The 17,363-nt window shown below is 39.3% G+C and overlaps 1 protein-coding gene across 1 annotated transcript; it reads left to right on the top strand.

Moving 5' to 3' along the window:
• The first annotated feature begins 272 nt into the window (after positions 1 to 272).
• Positions 273 to 13,913, top strand: LOC134750723 (myoneurin-like). Its single transcript, XM_063685962.1, has 12 exons — positions 273 to 529; positions 714 to 885; positions 1,270 to 1,470; positions 1,965 to 2,099; positions 2,642 to 2,715; positions 4,271 to 4,461; positions 4,960 to 5,055; positions 7,524 to 7,658; positions 8,301 to 8,411; positions 9,285 to 9,490; positions 10,719 to 10,831; positions 11,982 to 13,913. Exons 1-12 carry the CDS (start codon positions 410 to 412, stop codon positions 12,030 to 12,032), a joined length of 1,605 nt encoding a protein of 534 aa, XP_063542032.1. The 5' UTR covers positions 273 to 409; the 3' UTR covers positions 12,033 to 13,913.
• Positions 13,914 to 17,363: the final 3,450 nt, after the last annotated feature.

The following is a 17,363-nucleotide window of genomic DNA, read 5'->3' as shown; positions in this document are numbered from 1 at the left end:
TTGTAATAAAAAACTAAATTATAAATTGATACACAATAAATAATACAAAATGCTCTTTACTATAAAGAAGAAAATATTTACATGTCCTTGTTATTCTTGATGAGAAAAACTAGAAAAATGCTTTAATAATAGTTTGTTCTATTATATTTCTAAGTTTTCTTTCAAAATGTAATGGGAAATTTTATTAACTAAAAAAACCTAATTAAAACTTTTTATAAGGTTATGCTACGATCTTATTTATTTATTTATTTACAGCACGTATCAATCATACCATGCGTGACTCGGAACTAATCTATCGACGCCGGCTTTATCCCGCCATTTTGGCATTGTAGTTTCCGGTTGACAAATTATGCACGATTTTGTGATATTTTAGCGTGGACTCAGTGTTTCTCGTGTTTTTTACACCAAAATGGATTGGCAATTAACCTGTCGAGTATGTTTGGAAACTGGCGATATGGTATCTTTATTCGATTGGGATGAAAATAACGAACAACTCGGTGACAAGTACACTTACTGCTGTGGCGTGGAGGTATGTAAAAATTACCACACAAAATGGTTGCGATGGCCACCCCATATATTTTTTCAAGCAATAATGTTGCTATTATTGTTTTATTTGTAGATTCAATTCAATGATTTCGCTGACATCCCTAAATTGTAAACCTTCAAAAATTGGGTATTTTGCAACAGAATGATCATGGTTTTAATATTTACAGGTGACGAAAAATGATTCTTTGCCCACGCTTATCTGTCTGAACTGCGTGGACCGTTTAACATTCGCGTTTCAGTTCAAACAGCAGTGTTTGTCGTCGAACGACACTTTGAAAGAATGTCTGGAGGAGTTTACAAGGAGCTCTGCCGCTGTGACGGCTTCTTCGTCCAAGAAAAGTTAGTATTTGCACAGTATTCCTCAGTATTTTCAATTTAAGACTCCTTAAGCCCTCACTGGCCATGGCCACTAGAAGATATATCACCAAATATAAATACAACTCCCAAGCGTTCTGTAAAATCTTCAAATGATTGAAGAAAACTGCCCCATCCATCACTGTATGCTAACATGGTTAGGTACATTTAATTGAAGTTGCCATGGGTAATACCTTCAAAACAATATCAATAAAACAACAGGTTTTTAAACAAAATAAATCTAACGAAACAACCCATGCATGAAAATTGGTCATCATGTCATATTGCTTACATCGAAGCTACTTTTGCTGACTGCCGTCAACTGTAGACCAATATTATAATGTTTATAACCAACACGCATTTTTCCAGCCGTAACAGAAACGGAAACGATAAGCATAAAGCAAGAAAACGGTCTGCTGTTGCAATATGAGCTGCCTGTGGAGCATGACCCTCAGATCCAGTGGACGCGGACAGTTACAAAGACTCCTAACAATGCTGTGGTGACTAAGGCTCCCAAGGCAAGGGGCAGGGGACGGCCGAGGAAGTATCCTAACAACCAGGGTCAGATTGGTAAGTTTTTTGGAAACCAATTCACTTCATGAAATAAATCACTTCAATTTAGAAAATCTGTTAAATTTGGTTTCTTTTTAACCAACGCAATAGTGTAAATGGAGAATAGGGACAAACTAGATTTGAAAATGAATTTTTTTAAGTTTTTGATGTGGAAGGTACAGGGTACAGGGATTGATTTGCAGAAAAGGAATTTGGTTTGGTTTGGTGTGGTTTGGTTGTCTGGAAGAGATCGCTTTTTAGCGATAAGTCCGCCTGTTGTTACCTACTCACTTATGTCCTGTCATTGTTTGTAACATGTATTTTTCTTTGTAGTGCACAATAAAGTATTTTATTATTATTATTATTATTATTAAAAGCTAAATACTAAATTATTAAGCACAAATTTCTGTTGGAGGTAAGACATGTGTGGAAGCTTAACCCTTTGAACAAAAACGAATTGCTCAATGCTCAAAACCTTTTTTTGCATTGTATTTATGTGCAAAAAATTTCAGAGATATCTCCATACCAACGCAAGAAGCAGAAGGAACCTCAGAAAGAGCAGGAGTCCCTCACATCACTGCTGGCTTCTGGCTCCCTTGACCTCAAGCAGGAGCCTGGGGAAGATGAGGAACCATTTGACAGTGCTGGTTAGTTTTGTCATACTAAGCTGAATTTTTATATCCCGAATACTAAAAAAATAGTTTAATAGGCAGTTCCACACAAAATGAGTCTCCCTGTGAGGAAATTTTGCGCGGCGATTTTCTTGCAAGGCAACCATTTATATGTGGTCCATAATGTTGAATTTTGGGCCTTATTATTAGTTGGTCTAGGGTTTCGTTCAGAGGGACCTTTTATGTTAGTACAGGGGTTACGAATCTTTTTCAGTCCGTGCACTTGCAAGTTTAAAATTTCGGCGGCAGGGCCCTAATCTAGCTAGGCTATTCGAAATAGATAGGTACCATGGTGAGAAGGATTGCCCGACGGCGCCCCTCTACTGTCTACGGCGCCCCAGGGCGCCGCGGCGCACAGGCAGGGATACCCTGTGTTAGTAATGAGGGCTAATTTGAATATGTTGGTGGTTGATTTATCCTCACATAAATTGCGATTAGCGAGTAAAAAGACCCAGTGACGTTAAGCCATTATTATTATTTATTATGTAATGAACGTAAGGAAATGAATTTGTTTCTAGACTTTGCTGGAGGTGATGATCCTGATTTTGAACCTGATGAGGAAGCAGATTCCGACGGAGGCCTTAAAAAAGCGGTAAACACACATACACATATACTTTATTGAACTGAAAGTAATTATGCTCCTGGTAATCATTTTTTGCATTGACATAATTTCTACAAATTGTCAGTTTGTAATATTAAACTACAAAACCCTTCGCTATTGGTTTGATAGATATAACTCCGTAATAGATGGATACAGTCTATGGAAAAAACGTGCCTCGAAAATCACGAAAATTTGATTCTCGATCAGATGGCGTCACTAGTTTTGGCCTACACTCGTATAGAGGGCGTTGACTGTTTCGTTTGTTATTTATAATTTTAACGCATACCAGTAAAAGAACATGGGTCAAAATCATATAAAAATATATATATTTTTTTTTAATCTGGTTTTTATGGAGGCTTTGGACACTAGGTGAACATGTCAGCCTCATGGGTGCTATCATAGTTCCCTACTCAAGGGAGAGGTCAATAAAGTGGTAAACACTGATTGCATTGTCCGATTTAGGCTCTGCCAACCAACAATTGATCTGTCCATTGTGCATGGAGCCCAGACTACCAAAAATTCTTTTTCTCAAGTCTGAATTCCGGACGCATTCCAACAACACGTGAGACAAGTCATCAGTCTTCTGACAGTTTGCACACAGTGGTGACGATTTAACACCCATCATGCACAGAAATTTGTTTGTAGGGATGTGTCCGGACCGGACTCGGAAAGCTGAGACTAACACTTTTCTGGAGAGGTTGGCAGAATCAAACCAGGGTATCCACAAGGGTCTATCTTGAATTGTTCTGTACCAGATTCCAACACCCCTTGATAAAGCTTGTTCTCCAAAATGGTATTCCCATTTCTGTAAACATCTTTTTTTAATTCTGGGAATTACTTCACTTGAATAAAAATAATTAATGCAAATAAAAAAAATATTTATCCATATTTAAATACATTTTAACGTATTTTTTTAAATCTTCATTTTTAGTTTTAAAGTATGTCGATAGATGGCAGTGAATTTACAGTGGTTACAAAATTTACTATGACAGTACCGTTCTATCTTATTATATCCTCATTGATATTACACACTGACAATTACTACTACTGACTAGTTTATGTCATCTGTTCCACTGTAATTCATAATACTATAACTTATTCTGTAGTAATTTGGAACTACTGAGCCGATTGTGTTAAATGGGGCGCCAAGCATTTTGTTGTCACAGTTATGAAGTTTGACCTACTTCTGAAAAGAATTGGGTTCCAGTTTTAGAACTTGGTACTTTTTACAACATAATAATGACAATGATGATCCCATAAGAGACATTAAGGTTGCAGAAGAGTTCCACGCGAGCGATCTTGAGCACCTAGTTTAAGGCTGGAAACAGTGCTCGACCGACAGTCAGCGCTGACCGTTGGTCGGCGTAGCTATATCTATGCAAGTCTATGAACGCGCACACAGCTACGATGACGGTACAGGCTTGATTTGGTATTGGATTTGGTTAGGACCGATGGTCAGCGCTGACCGTCGGTCGAGCACTGTTTCCAGCCTAAGATTTTCTTACATAAATATCATAGTTATTAATACTAACGTACCAATAAACAGGTCACAACACCACGTAAGCGGGGTCGGCCGCGCAAGGTGGTGGCAGAGAAATCTGAAGAAGGTGACGACGGCGAAGATATGTTGCTGAAAGAGACCATCATGGCCTTCTCAGAGCCCATCCCGGACCATATCCTCAACCCCAAGCCGCGGCAAAAGTATACCACCAAGAAGCGATATGTCTATGAGAAAACGTGAGTAGAATATAAATAGTAAGGTTATGCTGCTGAAAGAGAGCATCATGGCCTTCTTCGAACCCATCCCGGAACATATCCTCAACCCCAAGCCGAGGCAGAAGTATACCAGCAAGAAGCGATATGTCTAGGAGAAAACGTAAGTAACTAATAGAAAGTAAGGATATATAGCTCAAAGAGACTATCAATGTCTTCTGAATCAGTCTTGGTTCACATCCCCAACCTAAAGCGAGGTTTAGACTAGCAATAAAAATTGCAGAAGCTGACTTCTTCAAGTGACTTGCATTGTGTAAACAGTACAGCAACCCAACTTCTGCCTTTTTTTTCAACTTGCTGTACTTGTTGTAAGTCGTACGTGTCAACAGTCAAAAATAGCATCGACAAGTTACTTCTGTAAGTTTTAAAGTTGCACGTTTAGATTAGGCAGAAGATAACTGACTCCCTTACTTATTGAATTTCAACTGATTTCAGTATTTGAAATAAGTTTGACATTTGCAGGCACACTTGCGAGACTTGCGGGTCCTCGTTCACGTCCAACGCGTCGTTGCAGGCGCACATTCGACGCCATTTGGGCATCAAACCGTTTGTCTGCAGGTAACAATTAGTACCTAATCAAATCCAGTTATTGTTTTCTTACATTTTCAATTTTTCTTTTTTTATAGTTTTTATTTTATATAATGGTATATGTGTAGGATGACTGCTGTAATTATTGGCCACTCATAACAATAAGACTTGTATTGCCTTGTTTCTATCTGATTTGTGGTAGGGTTACCAACGTATGTTATTCTGAGCAAATGATACAAGTTTAAATTAATTTTGTTTGGTCAGACATGTTCTATATACCTTCCTGCATTTTTTTGTCTTAAACAGAGATATTAATCTACTTAAATTGGCACTTAAAAATGGCGACCTTTTTTTAACCAACTATTTACTAAATGTATAATAATAAAATTAAGTATATTTTGATATAGTAGATTTTTATAATTGGAGGTCTGTGTGTTTGAAGAGAAGCTAAATGTTAAGGATATGATTTTAGCGCTCACATATGATTCTGCATTGACATAGAATTATAGATAGCTTGTTAACAATTTCCATCACAAAAAAGGAGATGTATTCAAATTTCATTTAGAGAATAACTTTCTGTGCCTTCATTTTAGAAGTTTGCAACTTTTATTTGACGATAATTATTAGCTAGGTTAGACTATAGTGTCTGATAAATAGTAATAATTATCATAGTTATATAATTATAATAGTTGGGTGCGGGTGGGGTTACCAACATGCAAAGTGATTAATGTAGCGTATTGTAAGCTACACCCGCGCCCAATAAGTGTTCCCACACTCGCTGCTTTTGAACGAACTTGATGAAGACATGTTGAGGACGCGCCCGCACCCGATATATCTTCTGGTTAAATTAATACAACCCTGTAACTTTTACACCTTTTATATATTTTTAATAGTATGTATGTATAATAGACATAATCCAGAATATATGAACTAAAACTGTTACAAACGTTAAATAGCGCTAAGCGCCCATCAAGAGCTAAATATCATCATCTAATTATTCAGACGTGTAAATAATGAACGTTTCGGTGTCTGATTTAAAATCTTAGAGATAATACAAGAGGAAAAAGCGTCACTATGGACATACTCGTAGCCACGCCATTTTGTAATGAAATAATGTGGAGGTGATTGAATACGTTCGTGTTACTTGTACACATCAGATTTATGAAATGAAATGAAATGAAAATCTTTATTTCAGGTCTGTCGGCCCATATTTTGTTAGTTTACAGTTCTTAAAAGTATATTAGTAAGCACACATAAATTGTAAAATAAATAAATTAAAATTAAAATTATAAATAAATTAGCTTCAATTCAATAACATTTGATTAAAAATTACACATCCATTAAATTCCATTACTTTACATTCAAAATTTATAAGTCAATTAAATTAGATCTAATTACATTAAAAATATAAATACATTAAATTAAATTACATTAACTTAATTTATTACACTGCCCTAAAATTTGATCTTGACTTTAATTTTTTTACGCGCCTGCCAAAAAAGATGTGTGTATGTGTGTATTGTAGCCGTATTATCGGTCTCACAGACCGTTAGACTAACAATCTGTAACCCTTATTGCATCGCAATGAATTCTTATATTTGCATCACAACGTTCGTGTCACTAGAATCTCAAAGTTTTGCGCGTAAACATGTAAAAAAACTTCCATCGTGACGCATTTTTTCCACTGTATGACGTCTAAAATCTTAAACCAGCCCACGGGTAGTAAAAACGATAGATATCCTCGTCCTGCCCAAAGTGATTTTTAAAGGACATATTCAATTTTTAGCAAGATGAATAAAAAGCCTGGATAGGTTGAGGTTACACTGAAGATTCTTTTTTTTTTAACTTAAAACGTGAATCAAAGGAAAATCCACTCAATTTTCCAAATAATTTGTTCAAAATTTCAATGTCTTAAACTGAATATTGTGGGCAGGGCGGGGATATACAAGTATGCGTAACATTTCGTAGCGTGTGCGGGTACTCGTGCGTCCTCAACATGGAGCTCCGGCGCCACATGATGCGCCACACCGGCCAGCGGCCCTACAAGTGCCGCGTCTGCGACCGACGCTTCGGCGACTTCGGTTCCAGGCAGAAACACGAAAGGCCAGTTTATTGTCCCTTACCCCGTGCAGCGAGCTGCATAATTGCATAGACTCATTATAAATGAATTAATTAATAGTGGCCATGTAATTTTGTAGCTCGCTGTACATAACAATGTCTCAACATAGAGCTCAGATGATAGCTAATCGGCTAACGGCCCTACAAGTGCCGCTTCGGCGACTTTGGTTCACTACAGAAAGACAAAAGGCCAGTTTATTATTTATTACTTATTATAGGTTGGTGTGGACGTAATCGGCTGTTTAACGTTCTAATTCCATTTAGACAGCTAACTACACAACGAAGCCAGTTAAAATTCCTCTAAAGCGTGTATGGGAACACAACGTAATGCGGGAAAGTTATTTCCCTTCACATTCCTATCTTAACCCGTGCTCTGACAGCGTATGTGGCTACTCGTGCGTGATGAAAGAAGCACTTAAGCGGCACATGCTTCGGCACACCGGTGAGCGGCCTTACAAGTGCCGCATATGCGACCGGCGCTTCGGAGACTTCGGCACTAGGCAGAAACACGAGAGGTAACTAACACTCGTGTGTGATGACTGAAGCGGCACTTTACAACGGCGAGCGGCCCTACAAGTGCCGCATATGCGACCGGCGCTTCGGGGACTTCGGCACTAGGCAGAAACACGAGAGGTAACTAACACTCGTGTGTGATGACTGAAGCGGCACTTTACAACGGCGAGCGGCCCTACAAGTGCCGCATATGCGACCGGCGATTCGGGGACTTCGGAACTAGGCAGAAACGGGAAAGGTAACTAACACTCGTGTGTGATGACTGAAGCGGCACTTTACAACGACGAGCGGCCCTACGAGTGCCGCATATGCGACCGACAATTCGGGGACTTCGGCACTAGACAGAAGCATGAGAGATAAGAAATTCATTAGATCCTAATCAAATATTTGACACTTCATTTTTCAACTGACTTCATTAAACAGAGGAATGCTTTTGCTCTCGAATTTCACTAGGTAAAGTGGAGCTGCTGATAATGACAATTTAAAATAATTTTTGAGCACGTTAAAAAAATGTTTTAAAGATTATTTTAACAACAGACTGATTGCTTCTACATAAATAAATTGAGTTTGTCTAAAATAGTTGCAGCTTAAATATTATATAGACCCCCTAGACAAGAAACTAATATATATCTTCACGAACGCAGGTTGCACATGGGCGTCCGTCCCTACCAATGCTCGCTGTGCGGCAAGGCGTTCACCTACTCATACGTGCTGGCTAACCATATGCTAACACATACCGGCGAGAAGAAATATTCGTAAGTACATCTACTTTGAATTTAAGTCTTAAGTTGCCAAGGGGACCCCAGGCTCCCATGAGCCGTGGCAAAAAGACAACTAAGACGCCAAAGGTTTAGGGCACCATTATCACAGAATAAGTAATAGTATTATCATACAGAACGGCCACGCACCCCCCCGCCCCGACTCGAATTACCTCGCCCCGCGACAGAAATCTGGCGGACTTCTGGCGTACTCTCAGTACTATTTTTAAGCAACTTTACTCACTATTACGCATGACGCGTGTACAGACGTGCCGTTCACACAGAAACGCAAGTGATTTTTGATGTATAGCGTGTCCGCCCTGTGCCATTATTCTCCTCAGAGAAATTACTCGCATCCTTGCAAAGCTGTCTAGTTACAGCTTAATTTAACCTTTTCGACGCCGTGTCAAACACAAAAGCTGTCATCCATACGCCACGTCACCGAAGTGTCAAAACTGAAATTGAACTTTATGCATATGCATGTAGATCTATGTTGCTCTGTGGTCTATGACCTATGACCGATTATTCGGTCTTTGGCGTTGAACCTACGGTGCGTATATATCGGTCATTGGCGTCCAAAAGGTTAAACAGCCACAAGTGGCATTATAAAAAAAAATTACCAAGGGCGGATTCGAACCGGCGTCTTCAGCATTCGCGGCTGACGTCATAACTCCTAGATTACTCGGGGTATGGGCGGCACCCGTCTCAATTTCTTGAGTATTTTCTATGACCAAAGAGTTATAGGTTGTTTGAACTGATACTCTAACCGTATTATTACTTAATAAACAAATAAACTTGTTCTATCTTGCCTGCTATGCATGCTAGGGCCGTTGAGGTCTGTAATTTTTTAAAATCCCATTTAATTTTCAGATGCGAACCATGCAACAAGAAGTTCACAAAAGCCCACCACCTCAAATATCACAACAAGGTGCACCACCAGGAACTCTACATCCAGCAACAGCTCGAGCTGGAAGCCAAGAAGATCAGACAGCAGATCAACGTGTCCGGTCTAACTGGCGTTCTTTCCGGACAGATTGTGGATGGAACGTTGCAGCTCATACAGACTCAAGAGGAAGGTATGTAACAACATGTAACCAGGAGCTGAACATTCAGCAACAGCTGACAGCCAAGTTCACAGAGAGCAGATCAACGTGTCCGGTCTATCTGGCGTTTTCTCCGGACAGATTGTGGACGGAGCGTTGCAGCTCATACAGACAGGAGGAAGGTATGTAACAACATGTAACCAGGAGCTGAACATTCAGCCACAGCTGACAGCCAAGGTCACAGAGAGCAGATCAACGTGTCCGGTCTATTTGGCGTTCTCTCCGGAGACCGATTGTAGATGGAGCATCGCAGCTCAAACAGACTGAAGGAAGGTATTCAACAACATGAACTGGACTCCAGCAACTGCTGACAGCCAAGATCAGACAGTAGATCAACGTGTGCTGTTCTCTCCGGACAGATTGCAGATGGCGCCTTGCAGCTTTTAAGAAAATAAATTTTTGTACTTTTTATTTATTATTTTAAGCAATTAATTTCACGCCGGCCCACCGCCTACAGCTGTATAAAGCGCAGGTTCGCCCACACATGGAATACTGTTCTCATCTATGGGCAGGGGCACCCCAATACCAGCTTCTCCCTCTGGACCGCATCCAGCGAAGAGCGACTCGAATTGTCGACTGCCAGCATATTCCGGAAAGGCTTGACTCCTTGGCGCTGCGTAGAGATGTGGCCTCGCTCTGCATTTTCTATCGCGTGTATAACGGGGAGGGCTCCGAGGAATTGTTCGGATTAATCCCTGCCGCTTCTTTTCGCCATCGCCCTACGCGACAACATTACCATCCTCACCACTTAGATGGTTGGCAGTCCTCAACTGTGCGTTTCTCTAGAAACTTCCTGCCTCGCACAGCTAAACTGTGGAATGAACTGTCGCCTGCGGTATTTCCGGACCGATATGACCTTCAAACCTTCAAGAAAAGAGCGTATTCCCATCTTAAAGGCCGGCAACGCACTTACAACCCCTCTGGTGTTGCGGGTGTCCATGGGCGGCGGTAATCGCTTACCATCAGGTGATCCGTCTGCTCGTTTGCCTCCTATTTCATAAAAAAAAAAGATAATTTAATAACGGAAATGCATTTGTAACAGGATATAACGGCAACAAACATCCGAATAAAAAATATTTCGTTCAAATATAAACTTCATGAATGAGGGTAGTTCCGATTTTCGTCGTGCTATTGATTTTTGACAGGCAATGTTGTACATTCTAGACCTGTGATATTGATAGATTGTATATTTCCTCGTCAGATGGAGATCAGGAGCTACAAATGCACGTGGTGGAGGAGGAGGAGGAGGAGGAGGCCGAGAACGAAGACAGCGAGGCCAAGGAGACCGACCGGGCCGTCGCGGGCATGCAAGCGGTACGTTTATCACCAGGGCTCGAACGATTCATGCGGATGACGTAAAAATTACATAATTTTGCACACAGGATGATGTTTGTATTTAATTGTTCATCTGAATGACAATGAATGAATGAATGAATATTCTTTAATAAAACTATGAAAACGGATTATATCGCGTATATTGAATTTATAATACATCCCGACGTTTCGAACTATACGCGTATAAATTCAATATACGCGATATAATCCGTTTTCATAGTTTTATTTCATGAGTAACTATCGCGGTAACCGAAGACAATATTATGAATATTCTTTATTTCAGACCAGGTCCATATACATTTGAATTATAACATTAGTTAACATTAATATTAAATTAAATGTCACACAATCAAACAATGTCAACTCATTTCAAGTAACGATATCGTTTAATTAAAGAGGTTGATAAATGATAAGTGGTAATTGTTTATGAAAATACAATTTGAAATCATCCTATGAGTGCTTTGACGTCATCCGCATGAATTGTTCGAGCCCTGTTTATCACAGACAGACACGATTTGGTGGTGGTGGTGTGAAACGCCCAGTGCTCGACATACTAATGCCGAATGGTTGACACCCTGCTGTCACCTCTATTGCTTATGATCAGTGATCGTCACGGACGGTGCCACACCGCGGGATTCAGAGTAGAAATCTTAATATGGACATGGATGGACATGACTCAAATGCCGCGATCTTTAAGTTTTTGACAGACCGGGAATTTTTTTGAAAAGAAAGGGATCCGTCTTATGCCTGAGGGCCTACCGTGAACACCGAAGGTCGCAAATTGTGGGTATCTTTCTCTGCCACTCCATTTATGTCATAATTGGAGTAAAAGAGAAAGATGCCCGCAATTTGCGAACTTCGGTCTTCGTGGTAGGCCCCCTGATTGCTAAGTGCACCCGCGCCAGCTAGCGGACGCCCTTAAAAAAATGTATATTCCGTAAATATTCGGCAGTGCGAACCCAACTATTCGGCCGAATACGAACATTGAAAAATATGCCGAATATCGAATAATTACCGAATATTCGGCCCATCTCTATTGTCTATGCTGTGACTCGAACTCGAGGGGTCAATGCATGTTGCATTTCGATACATATTTCTTCCTTGTTACTGATTAGACTGTTTGTTACAGGTCGTGTTAGACAGCGAATTCTCTATGGAAGAAGACGACAAGACACAATAAAGTAATAAATCTTAGAATCACAGTAATGTTAAATAATCTGTTAGTTAGACATAGTAAAAGTAAAGCTCCGAAGCTCCGTCGTATATACGAAACCATCATGTTGTTGCCAATTATTTTCATTGGATCTAATTGAATCGCCTCACATGTTGGCCACCACAGACTAAACACAGACAAATCAAAATTCAGAGGTGGATTGTCTAGCTCTGATAACTTTAGATCAGGCGTCCTAGCCAAAATCACAATCTTTGATACAAAACGCCAATCGAAACTTACATAATGTACTGCCGTACAGAAAGGGCATTTCCTAATAAACCGAAGTTTCAAGGATTCAGGGACGCATCATGCTGTCCCTTTCTAATGTATGGCACTATCCCTTTCGGCTATTTAGGGTTGTCAAAATTCAAGTCATTATCTTATCCGTGGTTGTGCACGCAAAGGGACGTCAAGTTGTGTCAACCCTAATAATTGCTCGGAGCAATGCTGAGCCGAACGGAGCCGAGAATGCCCGAAAGGAGGAGTGTCCCCACTCCCCCCCACTGATAATGTATGGAAATGGTCACGTGACGTTTTGTAGCATCTGTCCTGATACAATTTTGATATTCGTTTGGAGTATGTCGATGTACGACTGTTATCTTGGCTATCTGTAAAAAAGTTTTAATTTTTAACCAAATTGTCTATGACAAAAAAAAAGTCTACTCTGGCAAACCCACTTTGTCAGTAGAAAAAGGCGCGAAATTAAAATTTTGCTTCTTCTTCTTCTTCTTTTAAAATTATGGCTTCAGCCCAGTGGGACTATTTCGCCAGTATCAAGGTATTGAGAGGTTTACAAACGACAAAAATTGTACGGTTGTACAAGACAGTGTACGGTGATTTGTTAGCTCTTGTAAATCGATAGCTAGTCTTTACAAGAAGCACGTGGACTACCGGCCGTTGACTCCAAGATGGTGGTTAAACGCGCTTCAAAATTAATTCTCCATTCACTGCACACTACCACATTAGTTTACTGTATAATAAGCTATCGATATTACACTTTAAACAATATTAATAAGCAAAAAACAAAGTAATTAATCACGATGCTAACTATCAAGATGGCGCTCGAACCGGAAGTCCTAAAATTTTGCTATGGGATTACAATCTTTCGCGCCGACTTTTTTTTAAATTTGCCGCCTTTTGCGGTAATCTGTCAGTTAGAACCAAATAAATTCAGATCGAATTGTCTATGAAAAATAATTGTCATATAGCACGTATTACCGAGGCTGGGAAGACTATAACGGGCTTTATAACGAAGTAGCGCGACTTGCGGTAAGATGTACAGTCACCGTCAGATATATCGGAGCGGCCGAGGAGCTCAAAAATATCTGAACACGCACTCTTAACGCCTTGACAATAAAGGTGTGTACAGATATTTATGAGCACATTGGCCGCTCCGGTAATTCCGGTATATCTGATGGAGACTGTACTTGTCGTGCGGTTTGTGATTGTCGTTTATGCCGTTTGAACATGACAAATGGTATATAAATATTCCGGTTAGTTCCTTGTGGGAGCAAATGGTATTTTAAAATAAATATATAAATAATGGTAAACGTAAACCCATTTGTTTACACTTTTAGTATTAGTTTCTTCTGTAGTAAATATTTTATAATGTAATGAAAAAATATGTAATAATTGACAAACATGACATTTAATTACATTTGTAAATATGTATTCCATTGCCTTTTATCACTTTTATTGTCATACTTTTATTTTATGAAATAAGTAAATACCTAAAATTAGGTATGTTATGTATTGACGTAGTTTAATTAGTAAACAAGTTATTTTATTGTATATTGTCGGTTACTGTTATCTGTCTGTAACTTTTAAATAATACAATCATGGAAGAAACATGTATGGTTTTTCTTATATAATGTCCTTTTATAAGTTACTAGAGTTAGACCAAGATAAGTCTGCAACGATTTTGATAGCACACGCAGTGCAAGTGTTATTTTAAACGTCAAACTTCTTTATGACGTATAAATAACATACTTCTTTATGGCGTATGCTATCAAAATCGTTGATCTTGGCCTAACTACACCAATCTACAGTTTTACAAAAAAAAGCTACTTGGGTCATGTCTAGTTTGTGATTGATAGGTAGTTTTAATATATCTACTTTATTTTAATATTCATAGTCCATAATAAATTACAAAAATGACGAAAATCACGTACATACCAGAATGCCCGGCGATGTACATCGTTCTTTGGAAAGAGACAGCTTTACGACGATTTCCGAACACTGACGATCGTATCAATGATAGTTTCATTTCAAATAGTTTGTTAGTTTACGTCAAATCGATGACGTGTTATGTACTTTGTGTTTAGGGTCTTAAGTAGTATTCCGTTGTGTATGATCCGACATTCCATTGATTCTGTTGTGTGTGTTGTGTTGCCGGTCGATATTAAATAATTTCATGGTTTAGACTAACTTGTTTTAGTCACTCGCGCGACATGTTTCGGAGAGCCTAGGCACTACTACTGCTTGAGAAAGGAGACCTAGGCTAGTGACTAAAACAAGTGAGTCTAAACCGTGAAATTATTTAATGTTAGTATGTCTCACAACAGTTTAAATTCGATTATGATAATATTGATGTATTATGATCACTACACGCTCTAACCTTCTCGACGCCGTGTCAAACACAAAAGCTGTCACTCGGACGCCACGCCACTGAAGTGTCAAAACTGAAATTAAACTTTATGCGAATGCTCGTAGGTCTATGTTGCTCTGTGGTCTGTGACGGATTAACCGGTCTTTGGCGTTGGACCTACGCTGCCGATATATCCGTCATTGGCGTCCAAAAGATTAATCACCATTTATTATTTCCTTATAATTTACATTACTACATTTCTAGGTAGGTAAAAACCGGTGTAGGGGCCGTAATTTTCATCGTATCCTTCCAAACTACGTTCAGCATCGTTCACATTAAATGCAATGCAATCTACTAAATAAGTCCACTAGAGAAATGTACATAAAATAAAGATGGGAATAGAGCGAAGGCGCCCAAACGTTCCCAACATTTTCCCCTTAAATATTACATGACGGGCAGATGTCGCTAGGGGGCAAAATAGCGCAAATATTATGCACTGTTTTGGCAAAAGCGCGAAATAGAGAGTCCACGAATGTAAATGTCGGCGTAAGGAATAAATTTGGGACAAGAATTTTATATCACTGCCTGTAGGTATATATGCGGCATGTGCACGTATTTACGAATTTAGGGTAAGAGTCATAAGAACCCACCGTCAAAAAGCAATCGAAGTTACGCTCTCATTTTAAAACAAAAATACGAGTAGACCGAGTAGAAATTTTATATACTTATGTATGTACCTATATATACCTATGTTACAAATTTTGCTAATTACTTTATTATAAATTAACCCATTTTCAATGGGGTACCGTTGGCTGGTCGAAATGTTTAGCAGATGGCGCCAGCATAGCTTGCCCTGTCAATCCCTAGAACTGTGTCAATTTTTTTGTTTTTTTAATGCCCTTGATGTCAGCCCTTTAAGCTAAATGTCATAGAAAAAGGGGCAAGCTATGATGGCGCCATCTCTGCAAACCTTTGACAGTTGCCAACCCCATTGGAACAGAGTTCAATGTCTTTTGTTTCGTTCGATTTCAAAACAAACGAAATTAACGAAATTAAAGAAATTAACGATATTTCCTTCACTTTTGATTTCAAATTTAAATGGCATATTTTTGTATGCTGGGCCTTAGGAGGATAAGACAAAACAATGTAGTACCTGCTGCAATGTGTTATGGACAAAATAGCATACCAACCTACTTAAACCGAAATAACCGCTACGTAAGTACTTAAAACATTTGCGTTCTGTTTCATTCCAACTCAAACCTACTTCTACTTCAATTCTCGTATATCCGAACATCTGCCAACTATTTTATTATAAAACTTTGAGAACCGCCCAATTTTTTCTCCCCACTCGTAATAAGCGCATTAAGGCTGGAAAAATTTAAACTCTGCCCGAAACTTTGGGCGTTTTCTTTTTTACATTAAGGACAAAAAGAAAAAGAGAGCCTACTTAGAAGGGTGGCTCAAAGTTTTAATATCGCCAGACATTCCCTCGTATCCCCGAAAACAATAACAGCCTTTAACTCTTCGATTTAAAGTTTAAATTTGCACGCTAAAACGTTATTGTAGGAGCATTGTTAGGTTTGTGCATTTTTAATGCAAGCAGTATATATGTGATGCTTAGCGTTAGAGAATTTAAGAACCGACGGGAGTGTTTCGTTTTTTCGTGTGTTACCTATTTTTAAATTCGTCAACACTTGTATTGGGTGAGTAATTGAATTGAGAAAGGGTGGTACTTTTTTCTTCTGTCAAATGCAAGTAATGCAACTTTGTGGAGTTTCTCGTCATTCATCCAACATGCTGTACCACAACTGAAAGAGCTTATACGTACGATAATGACAGGTACGTACCTACGATAGGTATGACAATGACCCCTGAAAGTTACCCGCCCTTTTATTCGCTCTTGAGAATGTAGGTAGGTATTTTGTTGTAGATAATCCATACTTATAATATACTTATCCATACTAATATTATAAATGCGAAAGTCTGTCTGATGTCTTTCTGTCTGTGTGTTCCCTCTTCACGCTTAAACCGCTGAATCGATTAAGATGAAATTTGGCATAGAGATAGGTTGAGTCCCTGAGAAGGACAGGTTGCCATAGCTTAACGAGGGAGAGGAGTGTTAGGGTCGGCAACGCGCATGTAACTCCTCTGGAGTTGCAGGCGTACATAGGCTACGGAGACTGCTTAACATCAGGCGGGCCGTATGCTTGTTTGCCACCGACGTAGTATTAAAAAAAAAACAGGATAGTTTTTATCCCGAAAATCATCCCTTAAGAAAGTAAAAAGCGGGGTGGAATTGAGACAATTAACGAAGTGCCTGCTAATTTGTGTGCATAATATGCTCAAATTTAGATTGCTATGAGAATTTTTCCAGGCGATATTACTTATCTTGTAATTTCGGGGGCCCTTGCGGATACACTTCGACCCATAGGGATCTTTTGTGCAGTTACCCCCTAGGAAAGATCCGTCCGCTACTCAAGAGCCTTCCCCACTATCTCCATATGGATAATGGACCTTATGGGTAGCGTTTTGAATTCCTTTGGTTCCAGATAGCCTGTTCCAAAGTCCTTCATTCTTTGTCTAGCGAGGCGATATTACTTAATTTAGCTGCTGTTACTAAGTCCGCGCAGACGAAGTCGCGAGCAAAAGCTAGTAATAATATTATAAATGCGAAAGTCTGTCTGTCTGTCTTTCTGTTTGTGTGTTCCCTC

This window comes from Cydia strobilella, chromosome 20 (assembly GCF_947568885.1).
Source record: "Cydia strobilella chromosome 20, ilCydStro3.1, whole genome shotgun sequence".
Classification (NCBI taxonomy): Eukaryota; Metazoa; Arthropoda; class Insecta; order Lepidoptera; family Tortricidae; genus Cydia; species Cydia strobilella.
Note: the sequence above shows the minus strand (reverse complement) of the source record. Positions and strands in the feature narration are given on the sequence as shown.